This window comes from Callospermophilus lateralis, chromosome 7 (assembly GCF_048772815.1).
Source record: "Callospermophilus lateralis isolate mCalLat2 chromosome 7, mCalLat2.hap1, whole genome shotgun sequence".
Classification (NCBI taxonomy): Eukaryota; Metazoa; Chordata; class Mammalia; order Rodentia; family Sciuridae; genus Callospermophilus; species Callospermophilus lateralis.
In genome coordinates, this window is record NC_135311.1 from 59787131 (window position 1) to 59811498 (window position 24368).

Here is a 24368-nt window from a genome sequence, read left to right on the forward strand (position 1 = left end):
GAGAGGTAGACTAACTAGTACATAAACCAAGTAATTTCTTGTGTAATAATAAATGCTATAAATCAACTAAAACAGAGTGATATGATTAAAAGTGATTTATCTGAGGACTGGTAGAGGATGGTAGGAATGACTTTATTGTATGACCACAGAAAGTATCTCTATGAGATAAGATGTGAACTCATTATATGTCAAGCTATACTTAAAGCCATCATTTTACTAAGAGTTTCACCTAGGCATATATACTTGAATGGCTGGCCAATGTATTTAATAATTACCCTATGCTGCCTTTGTACAGGAAAAGTAGTGAGCTCAGGTTTCTGAATATATTATTCTGAAAATCTTGGCTTGCTAGCTCTTCTACACTCCAGAAATATGAGCAACTAAAGGAAGCTATTCACACCTCCTTTCATTACTCAGGAAGATTTGTGCACACACAGGCTCCCCAACTTTCTATTTTATATCATTTTATCTAACAAATTATCATTAGGTCTGTGTAAGTTAAAGCAGGGAATTGAAACACAGGTATCTTAAAACATATACTTAGCACATACACATATTCCTCTGATGTAGGACTAAGGCCTTTTCCTGATAAAACAGTCTCAAGAATAGAAAATCTGTAGTTTATTCTTCTTCACTAGTTTGAAGAGCAAGGGCAAATACTTCATAAGCTGAACCCCAAGAGTTATGGTTTCAGGATACTCAAACCAGCAAATTTCAGTTTCGCTTACTTTTGTGTGTCCTTTTCCTTCTGAGAGTAAGTCAAGGGGAGAAAACTAACAATAAAGATTCTACCTATCGTTATTCCTATAAGGAAAAAAGGCTTTTTCTTTCAAATGATTTTCAGAATATAATCCCCACAATACAAAAGCCTGCCTAAATCTACTAAGAGAATAATTTATTGCTTTGGATTTGTGTTGCACATTTTCTGGACAGTGGCAGCAGATGAAGGTAGAATACTATTGACAAAGAATAAGATAAAAATCTTGGTTTCTTGGAAAAAATATAGAAAGATGCGATTGTCCTTTACATCAATAATAACATTCAAAAAGTTAACAGGTTGTGCAATTTAAAACTCTTAAGATTGCTGTTATTATGACCCATCAATCCTATTTATAGGTAAAAGCTAGTTAAATGCTCAATTACTAAAATGGGTACTAAGTGGTAAAGACAGATGTAGTAGAAAAAGTATTAAAAACCAGAGTATGGGTTCTATGGCCTATGTTCTAACTACTATGCTACAAGATAATCCCAAAGACAAATTTCACATTACAGATGATGACCTAAAAAGGTCTTTCCCTTTTTTCCCAAAAACCAAGCCAGCTATCAGGTAGTCATCAAAATTTACTCTCTCTTCCCACTATCTGATATTCTCAGTTAACAGTATCAAGAGAGTAACCACCTAGCATTCATATGTTGGTGCTATGAAAGTCTTTGTTTTAAGTAACTTTTACTGTAACAATGTGAAAATGGGAAATGAGAATTCTTAATAAAAAGGCAAAAGAAAATGCAGGGCCTAAGCTTATGAAACATCTACATCTACCCTATGAGAGAGAAAGAATTAGGTCTGTCTGGACTTCAGATCTATGATTCCTTAGAAACACAGAATAATTTAGACTTCTACGCATGATCCTTTCTCTTCCATTCTGGTAAACCCAGAATAGTTTGGAAAGTAAAATTTTATATTCAATTAACAAAGAATATAGTAATGCTTTTACTCATGCATATAAGTTGGAGATACAAAGTAATAACATTTTCCATATACTACTCAGTTATTTTAAAGACTCAAGCTTAAGGAGGATATTTACGGACTCCTCAAATGAACATCTTTGCCCTTGTCAGTCCATCACTAGTTTCTGGACTGACCTTTGTTATCCACTGGCTTTTACCTTCAGTTTCAATCAACTGGTACTGCCAAGAATTTAAATCACCACACCCATTAGTGACCAAGGAACTGTTAAACTCTCTCTTCCTTACTGAGTCTCTCTTCTCATAGCACCTCTTAATAATTTCTACTTCTCATTTTCTTACTTCCCTAACTCATTTCATATCTGCTTAGAACTTCTTGCCGAATATCCCAAAGATTGTTGTGGTTTTCAAAACTATTAGTACCAAGGTCTTCCTATTTTTACCTACTTATTATAAATACTTTCACACTTAATCTTCAAAAATTATCTTCTCATTTAATTTGTATATCTATTATTTTAGCCTCACTCACCAACATGCTTTCAACTGCACAAAAATATAAAATAAAACACTTCAAAACTTTACTTCATCTGTACTTTTTTCTAGAAAAGGTATTTCAAAACATATTTCCTACATATACACTTCTTAGGTTACAACAAATAAATTTTGATGATTTTCATTTTCATCCAATCAAAAATAAACCCTTTTATATCTTCTTTCTTCCATGGATTGTTTGAAATTATGTAATTTCTAAATATTTGGTACTTTTATTAACTTTTTCATTTCTAATTTAATTCCACGATAATCAGCAACTATATAAGCTTTTTCAATAATTTGAACTTTATTGTTACCTTATGATCCAATATATGTTTTATTGTGGTGAATATACTTGAAAAAATATTTTGCAGTTACTGTGTATAGTTTTATAAATGTGAGTTATGTAAAGCATTGTTCAAATTCTCTCTACTGTGTCTTTTTATTTAGGCAAGGCATATCTAATTGTTATCAACTACTATGAAGAATGCTCAAGCATCTAAGATTGTGGATTTCTTAGTTTCTCTTTCTAGTTTTTGAAGTTCTGTTATTACTGGCATACAAATTCGGGAATGTTAGGATTTTTGATAAACTGAAACTTTAAGCAGTATGAAATGTTATTTTTATACTTAGTGATGCTCCCTGATCTGAATTTCATTGTCTCACGTTAATAAAAACACAACTTTCTTGTGTTATTTGCAAGGAATATAACTTTCCTTATTATTAGCCTATGTCCTTGCATTTCAACCTGTCTCTAGACAGCATAGTTATGTCTTGTTTTTTAGTCTAGTCTGACAATCTCTGCTTTTTAATTAGACTGCTTATACTAGTATTATCCAAGAAGTGTAATGCAACACACAAAAGTAATTTTTAAGACTTCAGTTTTTAAGGCAATTTTAAGATTCACAGCAAAATCAAAAAGGCAAAACCTTTAACAACCTCAACTTTCTTACCATTGTGGTGCATTTGTTACCAGTGATAGGCCTACACTGACACATCATAATCACACAAAGCCCACAGTGGAGTTTAGAGTTCACTCTCAGGGTCATACGTTCTTTTCTTTCTTTTTTATAAATATTTTTTACTTGTTGATGGACCTTTATTTTATTCATTTATTTACATGTGGTGCTGAGAATTAAACCCAGTACCTCACACATGTGAGGCAAGTGCTCTATCACTGAGCCACAACCCCAGCCCCCCTCCCCCATAAATCTTGATTCTGGACAAATGCATGGCATGCCACCATCATCTAAGTATCAAATATTTTCATCACTGTCTTAAAAATGCTCTCTGTTCTTCACCTATCCCCCCACCAAATCTGAAACCCAACTACTGTTCTTTTCTTAATATTTCCATAGATTCACCTTTTCCGGAATGTCATATAGTTAGAATTACATGGTATGCAGACTTTTCATATTAGTTTCTTTCACTTGGTAATATGTACTTAAGGTTTCTCCATGTCTTTTTTAACCTGTATGTAAGTTTTTAATCAATGTCTCCTTGATTTTCCAAAAATGTAACAAAAACTTGTTGGACATGGATAAATAGAGATATGGTTGCATTTTCTCCACAGCTTTTCATGGCTTGATAGCCTATTTCCTTTTAGCACTGAATATGATTCCACTGTCTGAATGTACCATACTTTTTATCCATTTACCTAATTAAAGATATCTCAGTTGGTTTCACATTTTGACAATTATAAACATCAGTGTGCAGATTTCAATTTCTTGAATAAATATCAGGGGCATAATCTTTACATGGTATGGTAAAGGTATGTTCAGTTTTGTAAAAGATCACAAAATTTTCCAAATTACTCCACTAGGCATTTCTACCAGTAATGACGGTTCCTGTTGGCCAAATCATCACCAACATCTGGTGCTGTCAATATTCTGAACTTTAGCCATTCTAATAAGTATGTATATATTTAAAGTGTATAACGTGACAAATTTTCACATACATATGGATCCATGCATAGCATCCGTATGTAACAACAGAATATAGCTGGCTCTCTGGATCAAAAGTTCCTCATCTAATGATTAAATCAACTGTGATTTAAAATAAGTGAAAAATTTGAGAAAATTCTGAAAAACAAAAGCTTGAATTTGCTATGCACTGATAACTCTACTATATCCACACAAAAGAAATAATGTATTAATGAATTGATATTATTAATTTGGACATAACTTAAACATACAGGAAGATGTGTGTAGGTTATATACAAATACTCTGACAGGATTTGAGAATTCTTGGATTTTGGTATGGGGTGTCTATAACTAATCTCACAGACACCAAGATATGACTGTGTATATATCTATCACTCCCAAGTTTCCTTGTGTCCCCTTGCCACCCTATTCCTACCACCTTTACCATCCTCAATACTTCTTGCAAACACCAATTTGCTTTAGTTTAAATCTCGTAGAATTTCAAATTAATATAATCACACAGGATGATTTTCTCCCATATTTCCCACGATGTAATTTGGAAACTCACCCTACTGTTACAATCAATAACTCACTCAACATGGTTGAGCAATTTTCCATAGTATGAAACAACACATAATGCCAGAACAACAACCCATCTATCCATCCTCTGCTGATGGACAATTGTATAGTTTTAGTTTGGGGTTATTACAAATGAAGCTGCTACGAACATTCACATACAAGTTTTGTAATGAACATATATCTTCATCATTTTTCTTAGGTAAATGCCTAGCAAACAGAAGGATCACAGAGAAAGTAATAATATTTAACTTTTTAAGAAACTGACAAATTGTTATCCAAAATAGTTCTATAATTTTAAACTTGTATCAACTTTATGAGTGTCATAGTTCCTCCACATTCTTTCCAACATTTGGTAAGGTCAGTCTTTTTAAAGTTTAGTCATTCTCACAGGTATATAATGTTATCTGACTGTAGCTTTAATCTACATTTATCTAAAGAGTAATAAGATATTGTGCATGAGTTTATGTCTCAACATATTATCTTTCTGCTGAACTACCTGTTCAAATATTTTGGCCAACTGGTTAAAATAGTCACATTATTGAGTTTACTTACTCTGAATTTACATATACATTCTGGATATAAGTCCTTTGTCAACTACTTCTTTGTAGAGATGTACTGCCACCTGATGGCTTATCTTTTCATTCTCTTACTGTCTTTTGGGGCTGGGGCTATAGCTCAGTAGCAGAACACTTGCCTAGCACGTGTGCAGCACTGGGTTTGATCCTTAGTAACACATATAAACAAACAAAATAAAGGCATGCTGTTCATCTACAACTACAAAAAAAAAAATTAATACAGTGTCTTTTGGGCTGGGGTCATGGCTAAGTGGTAGAGCATTTGCCTCACATGTGTGAGGCACTGGGTATGATTCTCAGCACCACATATAAATAAATGAGTAAAATAAAGGTCCATAAACAACTAAAAAAAATTTTTTTTAAAAAAATATCTTTTGAAGAACAGAAATGTTTAATTTTGATGTCGAGATCCATTTGTTTTTTTAATAGACTGTGCTTTTAGAGTCATGTCTAAGAAATTTCTGCTGAACCTTAAATCACATCTTCTATTTTTCATACAGCAGTTTTATTTTAGGTATTACATTTAGGTCATGGTCCATCTGAAGCTAACTTTCATATGAACTGGAAGATACAGATCCAGTTAGGGTTTTTTGTTGTTGTTGTTTTTTTTTTTTTTTTGCATATGGCGCTACCCAATTTTTTCAGCACTCAAATAAACTGTTTCTCTACTGAATTGACTTTGCACTTTTATCAAAAATCACTTGATAGGCAGTCAATGTTCCAATTTTTTCACTATAGCTTTTCGCTATCTATACTTCTTTTGTTATTTTTAAGAGACAGTACATGGAATTTCAACAAAATTGAGACGAGTTTTGTTTTCTAACATCTTTACCATTACCAATACTCCTCTCTACCTTCCTGCAGCTCTACAATGTCGCACAGTCTAAAGATGTGAGCTGTTATTTTAGTACAGGTGTTGATTTCCTGTTAAATGTCTTTTTCCTAGCTGTTTATAAGAGGTATTCTTTATGATTAGTTTTTAATATTACAATAATTAGTTTTCAATATTATGTATCTAAGCATACATCTACATGTGAGGTTTACTGAGTTTCTTAGAACTATGTTGTTGATATTTCTTCTAATATTTTACAAGTTTTTGGTCATTCTAGTTCCATGCACACATATATAAAATATACTTTTTATAGAATACATTTTTTGCCCCATTTTCTGAACACAATATACACACGTATATGCAAAAGACACATTTTTTTTTTTTGGCCTATTTTATCTGTTCATTCTCTGGAATTCCAATTATATAAATGTTAAGACTGCTTGAATGTCCCACAGGTATATTTTGTCTTCTTTGGGTGAACACTGAATGAATTATATCCATCAGAATTCAAGTTCCAACCTTTCTTCTGTTGTCTCCATTCTATTAATCCTAACCAGTAAATTCTCTAGTTTTCCATTAGACATTTTTTTGTATGCTTTCTTTATAGTTCTCAACACATTACTCCATCTGTTCATTCATTATGTCAAATTTTTCCTTTATAGTTTGAAAATATTTAGAGTCCTTGTCTGCTAATTCTAATAATTAGGTCATTATAAGAATCTGCTCCTATTGAATGTTTCTTCTCTGGTTTATGGGTTTTGCTTTTCTGCTTTTTCACAACTTGTATTTTTGGGGGTGGGGGTGGGGCAGTACCGGGGATTGAACTCTGGAGCACCTGACTACTGAGTCACATCCCCAGTCCTATTTTTTGTATTTTATTTAGAGACAGAGTTTCACTGAGTTGCTTAGCTCACTGAGGTTCGCTCTGAATTTGCCATCCTCCTGCCTCTGCCTCCTGAGTCGCTAGGATGACAGGCGTGTGCCACCACACTCAAGTACAACTTGTATTTTTGATGGCATCCTACCAATGAACAACAGTTGTAAGCCTGAATCTAGTTGTCTTCCACTGCTGTTTTATTTTGGCAGGCAATTAAATTACTAATGAATCCCTTCACATCCTGTCAGGTTAGACTTTCAAGTTTCTTTGATGCGTGGCACTTCCTAGAATATGAGTCTCTTATGTCATGGGCTTTCTGTATTCTAAAGTGGGTGCTTAAGATACTCTGCAAGGTATCTGCATTCTAACTTTCCAAAACTCCAATGTTTCTGAGCACTGTTCAACCTACAGAATCACCATGTAGCTGCCAGGACTAGAACAGGCAATTTCTGATAGACTTAGCGAAGTCTCAGCCCGCACATATGAAACCTAGTCAATATCCAAAATTATAAATGAAGTGAACTCCTACACCAAATTCTGCCCACTGCCCAATACTTAAACCTCTTAACAATTTCTTTTCTTCAGAACCCTTTCCCACAAATCTCAGATGTTTGAGCTCCTCTAAATTCCAATCTCAGTCTCTTCAGTGAGACCTCTATGCTATACTCAGGCTCTATTTCCCTGTGCTAAAGCAGAAAGGTACTCCAAAGTTGAAAGTTAAGAGATTCTCCTCATGTGTATCCTTTCACTCAAGATAGTGATCTTGTACTTCTGTTCATCAATTCCAGACAGCAGCTGTCCTAAGTGTTTTATTCTGTTACACAGCTTTTGGTTTGGGGGGTATACTGGAAAAAAAGAGGCCAAGGCTGCTATCATTTACTCTCTCATGATCCTGAATATTAACTTTTAAAACATTCAAACAGAGGGGTTGGGGTTGTGGCTCAGTGGTAGAGCAGTTGCCTGGCATGTGTGAGGGTCTGGGTCCAAATCTCTGCATATAAATAAATTAAATAAAGGTCCACTGACAACTAAAACAAATAAATAAAAAACATTCAAACAGTATTATGTATTGTGTCAAAAAAAAGACAAAGCAAGAGTTACAATTAAGACTTGATTTTCAATTATCTGCACATGACACTTTGGTTAACAAAACCATGGCCTTGTGATTTTGCTGTGTAATCGCTGCACAGAAAAATTAGTAAAAATATGTATTGACAAATTCATCTTCATACTACTATATCTATATTTGAATCAGTATTTCACTATAACTTTTAGTAACCTGAACTGTCAGGAATGGGCATGTATGTCAAGGTATACATATATACAGGCTACCTGAAGGAAATTAAAATGTTACTGCATAATGTAATTAGTTCCTCAAGAAACTAATTCAGGAAAGAATACAGAAAAAAAAAAAAAAACAACTTTGCTTTTAGGTATACAAAGTGAGATATAGGGCTATAGAATAAATTCATTCAATAATAGATTAAAAATTTGGTCTTTTAGCCATAAAACTAAGGTCTCAAGTTTATTTACAGATGGACATTAAAAAACAATATTATTTCAGATATACAGAATTCAGGAAAAACAAATACTAAGTAAATCATGTTAAATTTCCAACTAAATAACCTAAGGAAAATCAATTCAAACAATTAAAATATTGGCACAGCAAATAAAAAAGGATGATGCCACAAAAAGAAAATGATGTACCTTAATTGCTTGGTCTTTACTTATACTTTAGGCTTTAGGATTCATGGAATAAAGAAGAAATACTTCAAAACAGATGACACAAACAAAAAAAAATAAAAAAACAAGAAGAATATAAAAGGGGCATCTGAGATTATAACAGGAAAGAGGAATGGTTATACTTTGATGGTTTAAAAAAAAAGCAATCAAGAACCAGGGGCAGTGACAATGTCTTTAGTCCCAGCTATTCAGGAGTCTGAGAAGCTGAGGCAGGACGGAGGATCACTGAAGGCTACTGCGTTCTAGGATAACATGGGCAACATAACAAGACCTCATCTCAATAAATAATAAATAAATAATCAAGGATTTCAAGGTAATCTCAACACATTGAAATGATAAACGATGTAATAATGTCTGGGATGATAGAAAGGTCAATTCCCTAATCTAATTACACACAGTACATATTTAAATTACTATATGTAAATTTAAATTTTAAAAAAATTTTAAAAATGAAATCATGATATAATCAAAAACAATAAATTTATTTAAGACTTTAGGTATGACTATGTGGTAGAATGCTTGCCTAGCGTGTGCAAGGACTTACGTTTAAGTTCCAAGACCACAGGGAAAAAGGAGACTTAATTTTTAAAAAAAGACTTAAAGTTACTTGCCCATAAAGTCACCAACTTCAGAATTTCTGACTTGAAACATAAATACTCTAATAAAATTTTCTCTAAAACATTTCAATAAGGCATTTAAAAATTAAAAGAACATAAATACTCCAATAAAATTTCTTTAAAATGTTTTAACACGGCATTTAAAAATAAAGACTAAGAGTACAGAGTAAATTTTAGTTTTAACATTCTACTCCATAAAATAGTAAATGACAGGCTTATTAAGAGAATAACAGTTACCTGTAACAACCATGCCACTCATATTAGAGTTTGGACTACTCAGAACACTGCCTGAGAGTAGTTCGTCAGATCCTCTCTATAAAAACAACAAAAAAAAAATTAACATAAGACATCTTTAAATTTTAAAATATTAATAAGAAAATATCACTTACCTGCAATTCTTCAAATATTCACTTTAAAAATATTACAAATATTACACTATGGCAATAGTTAAAAATTTTTAATCCCTTTTAAAAAATTAAAAATTAACTTCATCCCTCTATTCACACATCTATTCTTCTGAACATAATCTTCAATAGCAAAATAAACACTTATGTATAAACATCATGACTAAAACACTGAAAACAAAAGCAAAATCTTTGAAATAAGAAATTTCTTTCTGTGAAAATTAAAAAGAAACTGAATCATGTCCTTAAATCCTTTAATGAAAAGGTTATACATTTTTATGTTCAGAAACTGCCAGCAATGTTTTAACTATTTTGAAAATCCTTGCATTTACAGAAACATGCATGAACAGAATATTTAAAATAGTTAAATCAACTGTTGTGCCTATTTTAAGTATGTGTATATTACACACAAGGGTATTAATAATAACTAAATACTGGCTGATTTAAATAATCAGCATAAAGAAGCTGAATGGTACCATGATAATGAAAAAAAATGTTTAAAAGATAATTTATTAAAGCATTTTAAAAAGTTCAAAAAGAAAATCAAACTAACCCAGAAATTTCTGCAAATTTGTATTTAAACTCATAAGCTGTATCAGGATATAAAAATGTTAAAAAAAAATACTTAGGTCATGTTTCTTAAATGTTTTCAAAACCTTCTCATAGCCTCAAATTGCTCATAAAAAGACAAGTAGGAGAAAAATAAAAATATGATTTCAGGCCACATTAATGCCATATTTATACCAACTCTAATTTCTAATCAAGGTATGGAAGATCTGTCATGGTATAGTTATAGTTAGTATCTACAAGAACATGATGAGCAGAAATAGAAAGGATAGAAATTTTCAAAGTATGGTCCCTAAGACCAGCAGTAGACTCAGAAGCTTCCTGGCAATGTGTATTTCCCAAGTCTAATCCAGACCTACTAAATAAACTCTGAGGGTGGGACCCAGCAACCCAAATATAACAAAATCTCTAGGTGTTTCTGCTACAAAGATAAAAATATTTTATAAGCATATATTCATATTGAACATATTCATATTGTAATAAAATATGGTTATATTACCCAAAATTTTAAAATGTTACATATATTTCTTTGTTTTATTTCTTTATGCTGCCTGGTTTACCCAAAATTTTAAAATGCTGCCTATATTTCTTTATATTTGCATGACAAGTATTCAACATAGTGTTAAAAAAAATCAACTCTGGACCTTAGGTTCCACTTATTAATATGTAATTCTGTTAATCATGCTAAGCCTTAAATTCTTCATTTACAACATGTACATCAGAGCCCTTAGAATTAAATATGATAATACACACACAGTGATTACCAGACAAAGTGCCTGACCCCCATCAGTAGTGTTCACTGCAACATTCCCAAGAATCAACCATAGACAAGGTCCACACAGATAATGCTATGGTTTGGATAACTGTCCCGCTAAGGCCCTTGTGGTAAAGACTTGGTCCCAGCCTATGGCACTATTAGAAGGTGGCTGAACCTTTAGAAGATGGGGACTAACGAGAGGTATTCTGGTCATTATGAACATGCCCTTGAAGGGGATACCAGGACTCCAGATTCTTTTTCTTCCTCTCATTCAATTTCCAGTCATGAGATGAATGGACCAATACCACTGTGTACTCCTGCTATGATATACTGTATCACCGCAGACCCAAACCAAGGGGATCAATTGGTCATGTTCTGAAATGTCTAAAACTGCAAGCCAAAATAAATCTTTTATTTTTAAGTTGATTTACCTCAGGCATTTGTTACACAGTTATCAGAAAGTTGAAAAATACAAATAGTGAAGAAATATTATCATTAAAACCTGGTATATATTTCAGTACCCCTTATTTGAGGGAAGGGGAGTGTTCCAATACCTCCAGTGGATGTCTGAAATCTCAGGCAGTACTGAACCCTGCAATATATTATGATTTTTCCTATTTGTGCTACAGCACTGCCACATGGTACCAGTTAGTCTGTCCTTACAAGCTTTATGCTCTAGTGCTTCCTTTGCATCACTACTCTTGCACTGTGAAGCCATTATTAAGTAAAATAAGAGTTACTTGAACCCAAGCACTGTGATGCCACAACAGTCCATCTGATATCTGTCATCTAAGCTGGTTACTAAGGGGCGAAGGGGTAAGCAATATATACAATGAGGATAGGCTAGACAAAGGGATGATTCATGTTCCCAGGCAAGATGAAGCAGCATGAGATTTTATCACACTGCTCAGAATAGCACACAATTTAAAACTGATGGATTATTTCTGGAATATTCATTTAATATTTTCAAACTGAGGCTAACTGAAGGTAAATGAAACTACACAGAAAGTGAAACCATGGATAAAGGAGAATAAATGTATTTTAGAAAGGCCTTTTTTCTTGGGTCAAATAAATAAAAACATGTTAACCGTAAACAAAGAAAGGGTGGCCTCCAACCATAGGAAGTATCTTACACAGAGCAAATAAAGTCAGCCCTTCCATTAATCAACGAAACTGCAGATCAGTTTTTGTTTTGTTTTGTTTTTGGTACCAGGGATTAAACCTAGGGCTTGTAACTACTGAGCCACATCATTAGACCTTTTTTAAAATTATTTGTAATTTTGAGACAGGGTCTTGCTTTGTTGCTTAGGGCCTCACTGGGATTATAGGTTGCTTACAGAGAGCCCAGTGTCACCAGATATTCTTTATTAAAAAAAAAAAAAAAAAAAATTCTGCAGAGACCCATAGTACTTTCCTCGCTGTATTGTTCTTTAACTGTTGTGAATGAAAACATTCCAACCTAGTGCATCACAAGTAATTCTGGAAGATGATGGGTTCAGGAAATCTTAAAGTCTATGGGAGTAAAGAAAGCTTATAATTCTAACTTATGGTATGCAGAATGCTCTTCTTCTTCCTTTCTGCAATGAATCTTTATGCCTGACAAAGTCTTTTTAACTTTTTAAAAATTGTGTGTGGTCATTTCTCTTCATTAAAGGATTTCATACCTGCTGTTAAGACAATACATTTAATAGGCATCATAACTGAATCAGAAGAATAAATATCAAATTATTTGCAATTTTGAGAACTTATAAATTTAGAGTATTTTTAAAAATTATATTTTCATTAAAAAGCAATTATGTTTGCCTTTCCACTGAGTCAAAGGGTTTACTACCATTATGCTCAAAAGAAGTGATGTGCAATATTGGCAAACATTAACATTATCACACTGATGGAAAATTTTACATAAAATTTCTCAGCCTAGTTGTTTACCTTGGAATATACATAAAATTTATAAAATGGTAATGAGTGGTAGCTATTCCATTTAGTAGAACAAATGAAATTAGTACTAAACTCGGAATAAAAAATATCTACTAAGAATATGTAACTCTTGAAAATTTTTAATTCATCTAAGAAAAAAGTCAATTGATTTTAGATTCAACTAAAAAAAATAAATGTTAAGATTGGCAATAAATGTCTTGACAAAGAAACGTAATCTTCCTGTGTAATATCAATGACCATTTAAAAAAAAAGTAAAAATTTAAAAAAATTAGCATCCCACAGAAACAATTAGGAGAATGTTCACAGAAGAAAAAAATCCATTGGTCAATTAGAAGGTTTTTTAAAAGGTAATTTCATAACTAGACACAGAATAGAGACTATTTGGTATTAATTTCAATGACAAAAACTTGATTTTTCTTCTCGTGGTTACTGGACATTTTTGTTCATACTAATAGCTCAATTCAACTACCATCTACCACTCCCAAGTATTAGAGCCATCAGGCTGCAAGAAAGCAAGCTAAAAACTGTAGGTTGAAGCTTGTAAGAGTCCCTGGGCTGTGCCAGAATTCAGAACTGAGATCTGGCCAAAAGCTTTCTCTTCTGGAGATGACTACCTGGGGAATAATGGCAGAAAGACATGGATAGAGGACAGAAATATCAAGTTCCTGAGGCAACTAGATTTTCAGAGAAGGAAGGTCCATGTTCAAGCAAGTATATGTGTTCTCAAACAGGGCAAAGAAATGAATAGGTAGGAGTATGCTACACTATCAGAGACAAGGGAAGAAGTAACTCAAGGGAAGAAGTAACTACTAAAAAGTAACTTTTAAAGCTGATTAAGAACAACAACAAAGAGAGGGACTGCCAGGGAGAATAACCAAAAGGGGAAAAAAAGCACAATTAATACATCATCAGAACAAGCACCCAAAAACAAAAGCTTGGAGATGAAAGAAATTTGCTCTGGTGTATAACATTATGGAGTAGATTGCTCTCTTCCTACATCAGATCTTTTCTCATGAAAGAAATGTCTTGCTACATTCTGCTATTTTGTAGCTTATCCTTTATCCTAAGATATATATACATATACACATACACATACACATAATGTGTGTGGGGTGGATAGAGGTTGCACTCTGGATTCTGGATTTTAAGTTAATTGCCCAACTATGGGGCGGGGCAGAGGTGAGGAATGGATCCCTACCCAATATGCAAACAAAAGATAATTTGAGTACCAAATGTAAAAAGAGAAGCTTCAAAAAATTTAGAATATATCTTTAGAAGCTCTTTGTAAAGACTTTCAAACAGAAAGGAAGCAAACATAAAAGGAAATACTAATAAATTCTTCCATAAAGTAGCCACAAAAATCTCTATTAAGAAACTGTATGAGCCCAGTGTGGTGTCACACACCTGTAATCCCAGCAGCTAGTGGAGATGAGACAGGAGCATCCCAAGTTCAAAGCCAGCCTCAGCAACTCAGCAAGACCCTAAGCAACTCAGCAAGACCCTAAGCAACTCAGCAAGGCCCTAAGCACCTCAACAAGATCCTGTCTCAATATAAGAAGTAAAAAAGGACTGGGGATGTAGCTCATAAGTTAATAACCTCTGGGGTTCAAAAAAAGAAACCATATGGTAAAAATAATAATTAAAAAATACCCTAAAAACTGTAATTAAGGATTGTATGGTATTGTAAAATATATATTTGGTCTTGCATACAAACTCCTAAAATCCTTGGAATCTCCAAAATTATTTCACTGATTGCTGGCAGCCTCTGGTAACTTGGGGGTGGTGGTTAACAACTGAAGAAAATTAAGGCAGGATTAGAAGGCTGGACTTTCTGTCTCGTCCTACAATGTTCAGGGAGGGGAGAGGTGATGTTAGTTAAATTCATTACTAATGGTCAAAGATATAACCAATTGTGCCTATATAAAGAAGACTACATAAAACTCTGAAGGGTAGGGTTCACAAACCTTCCAAATAGCTGAACATGTAGAGGTTCCTGGAGGGTGGTACACCCAGAGAGGTCACACAATCCCAATACCCCTTCTCTCGTAACTGGCCTTACACATTACTTCATTCTATTCTTTGTAAAATCCTTTATAAGCCAGTAAATGTGTTTCTCTGAGTCCTTGCTATAAAATTTACTGAACCTGAGGAAGGGATTGTGGTAACTTCAATTTATAGCCATTCATCAGCAACACAAGTTAAACAACCTGGGGCTTGTGACTGGGATTTGAAATTGGGGGAAGTCTTGAGGACTAAGCCTTCAAACTATGGGATAGGAAGCTCTCTCCAGGTAAATGTGTCAGAATTAGAGGACACCTAGCTGGTATCTGCTGCTCTCAAATTAACTGCTTGCTTGTTGGTGGGAAGAAATCTCCTTAATTTTTTGGGGGGGAGGGTCACAGAAAGTCTTCTTGTTGAAAGTTGTGGGGTATGTGTAAGAAAGAGGAAAAGCAGTTTGTTTTTCCCAGCAAAATTGTTTTAAGTTTCTATCTTATCAACAGACGACATTCAGACAAACAGAAAAAAATATCTAAGAATTAGGATCATATAGTTTTTTTTAGAATTCTAAGGGAACCTGTGACATACTAATAAAATTAGTAACTTCACCAAGACAGTATAAGCAAATGACAAGGCTAGCTAGCTGCAAACTGGGAAAAAATATTAGCAACACACACAATCAACAATCAGTAGCCACAATGTATTCTTTAAAATATATAAAATTAAATACAAAATTTTATTGAGTAAAAGATACATAGGCATCTCATACAATTTCATAAAAGAAACACTAATGACCATAAAATGAAAAACATGTATACCTGTTTAATAATTAGGGAAATACAAAGACCAAAGATTTAACATACCACAGTGTCAAAAATCAAGAAATTAAATACTTAACCAACAGGTGGTAACAATTTTAAACAGTAAGAACACATAAGAACACATGCAGGGCTGGGGTTGTAGCTCAATGGTAGAGCACTTGCCTAGCGTGTGTAAAGCACTAGGTTCGAGTCTCAGGACCACATATAAATAAATAAAGGCCCATCAACAACTAATAAAATATTTTTTAAAAAAGAACACATGCACTACTGGTGAGGCATAAGTTAGAATAATGTATGGGAAAATAATCTAGTAATATCTTATCAAATTTACCGTACTCTACCCCCTAGCAATATATATCCTTAGATATTTACTCTCGAAAGCTTTAATATAAATGAACTAGAAAACAAACACAAAAAGGTTCAGAGCAACATTGTTCTTAAAGTCAAAAACCTTAACCCAAACATTTACCAACTGAAATATCCAGAAAAAGAGAGAAATTATTTTTACCAAGAGTTGTTCCCAGCAATGGGTATTATACAAATACACACAAAAATATGGCTATTAAAATCCTTATTTAATTAAAACACATCATAAAACATTACATGGGTATATTATTTTCATAAAATTAAAAAAAAATACTCCTTCAGTATAAGGGGGGCTGGTTTTAGAATTCCTAGGGATAACAAAAACTGCATGATCACTAAGTCTCCTGTATAAAATAGTTTATATTTGCATATAAACTAGGAACATCCTTCACCATATTTTAAATCATCTAAATTACTTACAATGCCTAATACAATGTAAATGGTATGTAAATAGCTGTTACATTGCATTGTTTAGGGAATAGTAAGAAAAGGAAGTCTGCCCATAGTACAGAAGCAATGGTTTTCACAAATAGTTTCATTCTGAGGTTGACTGGATGCAGAACCCATGGATTGGGAGAGCTGAAGCGTATTTCTCTCTCTCTCTCTCTCTCTCTCTCTCTCACACACACACACACACACACACAAAGGCCATAATGGAAAGAGGAAGAAAAAAATTTGCAGTAGTACATATCTGTGTCAGGGTAAGGAGAGGGATAAAAAAAGGAGCACATGGATATGTATAACAATACTGGTAACATTCAAGCTGTTTTTTTTTTAAGTGGCATATTCATGTTGTTAATAATATTCTCATAAATAAATCTTGAATAATAAAAGATTCTAGAGAGAAAATAACAAATTAGGACAGGGTGACAATATATTTTATCACCCGAAATGGGACACTTCAATGAAAGAAAATATAAACAATAAGAAATCTAAGCAAGAAAGAGTAACAAACAAACAAAACACTTAAATAAGACCCTCAAATAAAACATCACATGTGTGTTATATTACTCACATTTATCAAAATTTAATAAGTATGAATGAAGGCCTCACTATCAGATATAAATAGTGGAAGAATTTAATTAAACTACAATCAGAATGGAAGATTAATATAACATACAAATTATTTTATAAGCAATGTAAACAAAAAACAGCGAGAATAAGAGTAATAAACTTAAGACACTAAGTATATAAAAATGACTTAATTTTTACTGAACCAGGGAAGACTACATGACATCTCCCACAAGTAAAGCCACCCCTAAATGTGCTTTCTCTTTCTAATCTTCACTGACCAAGATATGAGACCTAAAAAACTCATTAAAAAATTTTGTCTCATATTTTGGCCATCTCTCCAATACCAAGCAAAGCTTTTAAAAATACATACACTGCATTTTTAAAATATAGACATACACAGGAAGAAAACATGGACCATGATTTTCTGGTCAGATAACTCCATTGATGTTAAAAACAAAAATTCTTTTTTAAATTTTCAAACTTTTTAACTTAGGAAATTCAAATTTTAAAAAAATAGAAAATATCAAGTGAAAGTTTTCCCCTACTTCAAAATCAACTATCCATAAATTTTCTATAATTCTTTCTCTAAAAAATTCAGACAAAAAGAAATCAAAAACAGATCACATCACACAAGCTGACTAGCATTGTTCTCTTTTAAAACAAACAAAAAAATCAGCACATGAAAATCTACTTTATTCTCTCAACAGCGGAACAATATTTTACTAATACATGCACATACATATATTATTTTTGGGGGGAGGTGGATGAACCCAGGGGCACTTAACCATGGAGCCAAACCCCCAGACCCCTTTATTTATTTTGAGACAGAATCACACTAAATTGCTTGGGGTCTTGCTAAATTGCTAAAGCTAGCTTTGAACTTGGGATCCTCCTGCCTCAGTCTGCTGAGCTGCTGGGATTACAGGCGGGCGCCACCATGCCCAGCTAATACTCTACTAATATTGCTATGCCAGTCTTGAAAATCACATATTGCAGTATATTTTGGTAACTCATTTTATTTAAATGTCCATAAAAATCACAAAAGTGGGTCATATATAATGAATACCTCAGCAAAATCCATCATATTGGGTCAAATACAGCATGTTTAATCAAATTAAATTTTGAAATAACTTTTTTTAATAACTGGATCAAAAAGGGAATCTAAACTTCAAATTCAGAATTATAAAACCTGAAACAGAAATGGCAAACCAGTTACAGAAAAGGGGTTAACAGAAATAAGACAAGTTCTCAGTACAGGAAGTAGAAATTATGCTTAGACTGAAAATCTTGCTTACAGTAAGACAAATCCAAAGTAATACTACATTTAGGTGCCATTTCACTTACTGGAATGGAAAAACTCCAAACTTTTGACAATATACTCTGTTGGGCAAGTTATGGGAAACAGCCACGCATACTTTTCATATAACAAAATACAACTCTATACTAAAAGAAATTCAGCAATATCTAGCAATATTACATTTGTATTTAACACTGACCCAGCAATTTCACATCTAGGAGCTATTCTGAAAAAAACATTCTGGCTTTTTTTTTTTTCTTTAATATACTGGAAGAGTATATATACATAAAGCTATTCACTATAACATAATCTGTAATATTAAAAGACTGGAGGAAAACACCCAAATATCTATTTGTCTACAAAGCTATGAAACAATCTAAAGAAAAAAAATTTTTTCCACATATAACATGGAGTGATCTCCAGGATGTATTTACCATTAAATTTAAAAGTCAAAATATAAAACATTGTATACTATGCTACCTTTTATCTACTGCATAAAGAAGGAAGGAAAAAGTTCACATTTGTTTACAGTATCAAAAAAGTGATAAACGAAAAACTGATTAAAACAAATACCTAAAAGTGGAGAGAAAAAAACAAAGCAGACTAGATAAGAGTGTTTGGCTAGACTTCTCTCAATGTAAGTAATATTAGTTTTGATTTTGGAAATACAGTTAAAAGTGGGGAAAAAATTCCTAAAAATTAAAACCAACTGGTGGTAAAACCACAAAGAGAATTATTTCAATAAACTTTACCATTCTATGATTGTCCTATACATTCTCTGTGGAATATACTCAAAAAGACAAAAATAATTACAAAAAATTACATTCAATAATGTTAATGAAATACTGATGTTGCTCAGAAAGGAAAAAAAAAAAAATGCTATCTTTGTCCACTGAAAGGGTCCTAAGCATTAACATCTAAAAGCAATTCACACCCTGGCAGGCACATTATTGTGGTTTCTAAGGACCATCTTCCATTCATAGGAACCAGGATTTTTTAAAGAAATCAGTGACTGATTACAGATTAGGAGCAAGAAATGCTACTTCAAGCAAGTATCAAAATATTTGGTATTATAAGCTCTACCTGGCTCAAAATGAAATAATTTAAGTATTTTAAAGAATGATGACTGCAATAGAGTGGAAAATTTTACATGTTAAAAGAGTATAAACTCACCAGGAAAAAATACTTTTTAAGTCAAAAATCTATCCTGCTTTTCTTATAAAAAGGGTATTTCAATGTGACCAACTAGTTCATGGACAAAGTTTTTAATGGCGGAATTCTATCTAGTATTTAGAGAGAAAAGAATTTCATCATTTTTGACAGGTGAAGTGGCTTGCAGGCTAAGGCAGGATTCAAAGTTTGAGGCCAGTCTCAGCAACTTAGGTCCTAAGCAACTTCCTGAGGCTCTGTCTTAAAATAAAATATAAAAGGATAACGAGAACACCCTACATTGGATGCCTCAAGCTTACAGAAACTCAACCTACTGATGAATGTCAACGTCACAAAGATAACCAGACATTCTGTTCTGTTCCTCTTGTAGGAACAACAACAGGAATTACATAAAGCACATCTACAAAATATTCCTGCTAAAAATTATACCTGTATCTGACCAACGTTCATCTAACTATAAATTTACAGGAAATGCAAAGGATATGAAGAACATGTGACATGAAACAAGGTAAAATCAGAAAAATTCAGAAAATTGAAATTGTCCAGATGACCCAATTTCTCTAACAATAATAATAAATAAATAAATAAATAAGCAAAGAAAAGAGGAGGGGTAAGGTAAAGTCATTTACTGATTAAGACATTTCAGACATTAACCAAATGAACATATTAACTTTCCTTGGTTCCTGATATGAAAGGGGGAAAAAGTATTTTGAATACTGTTGGCGATTAGATGATATTAAAGAAATTATTCTACATTTTACCAGGAATTGTACTGGCATCAATATCACCATTAAGAGAGAGTATATGTGGAAGATATGTACTCAGTATCTGGGGATGATAAGAAATGATCTGAGATATGCTTTAACATTCTCTCCAACAAAAAAGAAAAAGAAGTGTATTACAACATTCCCTCTTTTTTTGAAACATATTACAGCATTTATAATGAAACTTAAAAAAATAAAAGACTCTCAAAGTCAAAATTTATTGCCAAAACTATCAATATATTATTCTTTCAAAACTATCAATAGATTATTCTTTTATTGCATTTTTAACAAGAACATAAAAAGAGTTCAAGATCAATTTAATGTGAACAAAACTATTGGTCTATTTGTGTAGCTAAACTGTAATAGCATTCTTAATTTAGTTTTAGACATACTACATTAGGAAATAAGGTGGTTAAGTAATATTTTTACTTTAAAGCAGTTATGTATCACTAGTTATCACAAGATATTTTTGAGCAGCTATTCTTTTTTGTATAACTATTGTAGCAAAATTTAGATACAATAATATCAAACCATTATGCATCTAACAATCAGTTCTAATAGTCACCCATAAATTTTCTCCTCCTGTTACTGTGACAAATTCCAGATATCCATATTGTTTCATATTTCAGTGGATATCCTTAAAAGATAAGAACTCTTTCTATAATACTATTAGGCAACCAAAAATCTTAATAATTATTTACAATTATCAAATATCAAATTTGTGTAAAAATTTCTTACTTCTTATAAAAGTCATAGTATTTTTACAGGGTATTTTAGTTGGGGAGAGGATTAGAATCTAATGCAAAACACTGGACTGGCCAATTTTGTCTCTTCAATACCTTTCAACTTACAAGTTCTTTCTCCACTCTTCCCCCATTTTTCCATTACTTTTTATTTGTTGCAAAGAACTGGTTTTCGGTTTTAAAGATTTGCTCACAGAGAGTATTCTGATGATGTAGTTTAACATAGTATCCCAATAAATTCAGTTGGATCTAAAAACTTGATCACACTCTTCGTTTTTGTTTTTGATAATACTACTTTATAAGGGGTAGTGCGTTTTGACACTATAAAACTTGGTATCTGATGTTAAATGTGCAATGTTTATTCCCAAGAACATTTTTTGTATTTCTGCTTCACCTTATTTATGCTAAGCATGATTTTGTGCAAAAAAAAAAAAAAAAAATGTTCATCAGTATTCTTTTTTCCATATTTTTTAAGTGTTAATATTCATCCCCCCAAAAGAAAACCAAAGGCAAATTATTCAACTCACTATTCAATGGCTGTAAATTTATGACAGCCTACAGGCACAACATGTTTTGATCTCTACTCCCTCCCCTATTTCAACCTATCTACAAGGTACAGGTCATAGCCTAATAAATGAAACTTCCTCTAATACTCTCAACCAAAAGTAATCTCTTACTATGGCTGTAGGGCACTTACTTAAAACCCTGGGTATTTATCTCTCCAACTAGAGGAGGTCCTCCTAAAAGAGAGAGTCTCTTTTGGATCTCCAATAAAAGGAATATAGTGCAACACAATTAGTATTTACCTTCCTATTGATAAATGGTTCACAGATTATATTCATATTGAAGTCCAGACACTTCTAGAGTCATTAAATAGAATAAACTATTCAAATAGCACAATAAATACTGGAGGAACAATAAACTTAAGGTGTCTGCCCTCAAGGAACATATATTCTAGCTCCAATTTTTTTTAAATAAACTAGTTACTAACACAGTGCTGTCATTTAGTAGACACTTTACTAATATTCATATACTGAAATTTTAATAAAAATAATTAGCACGAATTATGGAGCATTTAAGAAAAGCATTTTAAGAAAAATCTAAATCTAAAAAAAAACCAAACAACAAAGTTTTGAAAACCATATCTATTATAAAAAAGCAGTTATATTCAACTATTATAAAAAATCATGTTAAATATTATTTAATATTATTATTATTATTCAGTATTACTTAGCTGCAAGTATCTAAGCAAACCAATACAACTTAAATTGCAAGTTGAGCAATTTAAAATCAGTGCTTTCAAAATACTAGTAAAAACCCAACTTATTTTAAGAAATAGGTATACTTCATTAGTTATCCAATTACAACATTTTGATTTAGTCAACTTATTAAAGAACTGCTTCAAATTTCACCATACTTAAAATCTTTCTCTAAAAAGTCAACACTTGATTATACTGAGTAGCCATAAAGCAAAGAAATTTTTTAAATTCTTAGAAAATTTAAATGAATGAAAAATATATACATATCAAAATTTGAGGAATGCTATGAAAGCACTATCTAAAAGTATACAGCACTGAACCCCAACATTAGAAAAGATATCATGACAATGACATTAGCTTCAAAGTTAAAATTAAGTAGAAAAAACAGCAAAAACATAAAACAAAAAATAGAAACAGAAATCAATAAAATAGGAAACAACAACAACAACAAAAAAAAACCAATGAAACCAACAGCTGATCTTTTGGAGAAGATTAATAAAAACCAATAAACTTCTATAAAGACTGATAAGGGGGGAAAAAGCCTACTAAATAATCACTAATAGGAATGAGAATGTTGATATCACTACAGATTCAAAAGGCATCCAATCATATATTCAATTCTACACAAAATAAAAAACAAATCTAGGCAAATAATCATTCAGCAACTTAGAGGAAATGGACTAATTATATACACAATTTACCAAAGCTCACCCAAGAAAAACTAGGTAACCTGAAGAGCTCTGAATACATAATTTTAAAATTTACCCACAAAGAAGCCCATGTAGCTTCACTTTCACATTACTAAAAATGGTATTATTCCTTTCTTAACATTTCACAGGCATGGTTAAGAAAGATAAGAAAGAAAGAATACAAAGTGGAGCATTCACCCTAATACGATGAACAAGGTAAAGTGAGTAAATGCCCACTCTCATTGCTTTTTTTGAACACTGTACAAGCCATCATAAGGGAAAAAGGAGACAGGAACACCCAGATAGGAAAGGGAGAAAACTGTCTACCAACAATTGGATGTAAATAGTCTATACAGAACATCCAACAAAATGTACATAAAAGGCTAGGGTTGTGGCTCAGTGGTAGAGTACTTGCCTAGCACCTGAGGCACTGGGTTCGATCCTCAGCACCACATAAAGATAAATAAGTAAAACAAAGGTATTGTGTCCACCCTCAACTAAAAAAATTATTTTTAATCTATCAGATCAATGATATTAGTTTAGCAAGGTGTTGGATACAAGAGCATCATGCAAAAATCATTTGTGTATCTAAACACTAGCACCAAACACCTGGAAGTTGCATTTTTTTTTTTTTTTAGAAAGAGAGATAATTTTTAATATTTATTTCTTAGTTTTCGGCGGACACAACATCTCTGTTTGTATGTGGTGCTGAGGATCGAACCCGGGCCGCACGCATGCCAGGCGGCACGCTACCGCTTGAGCCACATCCCCAGCCCTGGAAGTTGCATTTTTAAAAACATCATTTATAACAACATCAAAAGATATGAAATATTTAAGGATGACTCTAACAAAAGACGTAGAAATCCTGCAAACTCAAAACTAAAAACAATACTGAATTATAAATATTATGTAAACAAAGAGGTTACAAAGGACGAAACCTTAAGATGTCAATTTTCTCTGAACTGCTCTACAAATTCAACTCAAATTCAGTAAAATCTCAGCATATTTTCTGTGATCCAGAAGAGCCAAAACAACTTTCAAAAGGAACAAAGTTGGAGGACCAAGACTACCTGATTTCAAGTCTCAATACATAGCTAGCGATTAAGACAACGTTTTTGGCATCTGGATAGACAAAAATGGGTCAATGAAAAAGAGCAGAGTACAGAAATAGAATCACACATACATAGATAATTGATTTTTGACAAAGCTACAAAGCCAA

General features: G+C 32.6%; 1 protein-coding gene across 4 annotated transcripts in view; it reads right to left on the reverse strand.

The window, feature by feature from the left end:
* Positions 1-24368, reverse strand: part of Ptbp2 (polypyrimidine tract binding protein 2) — a 69794-nt gene that overhangs the window by 40209 nt on the left and 5217 nt on the right. For all 4 annotated transcript variants that reach the window (XM_076863444.1, XM_076863443.1, XM_076863442.1 and 1 more), the window contains exon 3: positions 9600-9675. In XM_076863444.1, the coding sequence (XP_076719559.1) occupies positions 9600-9675 (76 nt within the window). The remainder of the gene's footprint in view (positions 1-9599; positions 9676-24368) is intronic.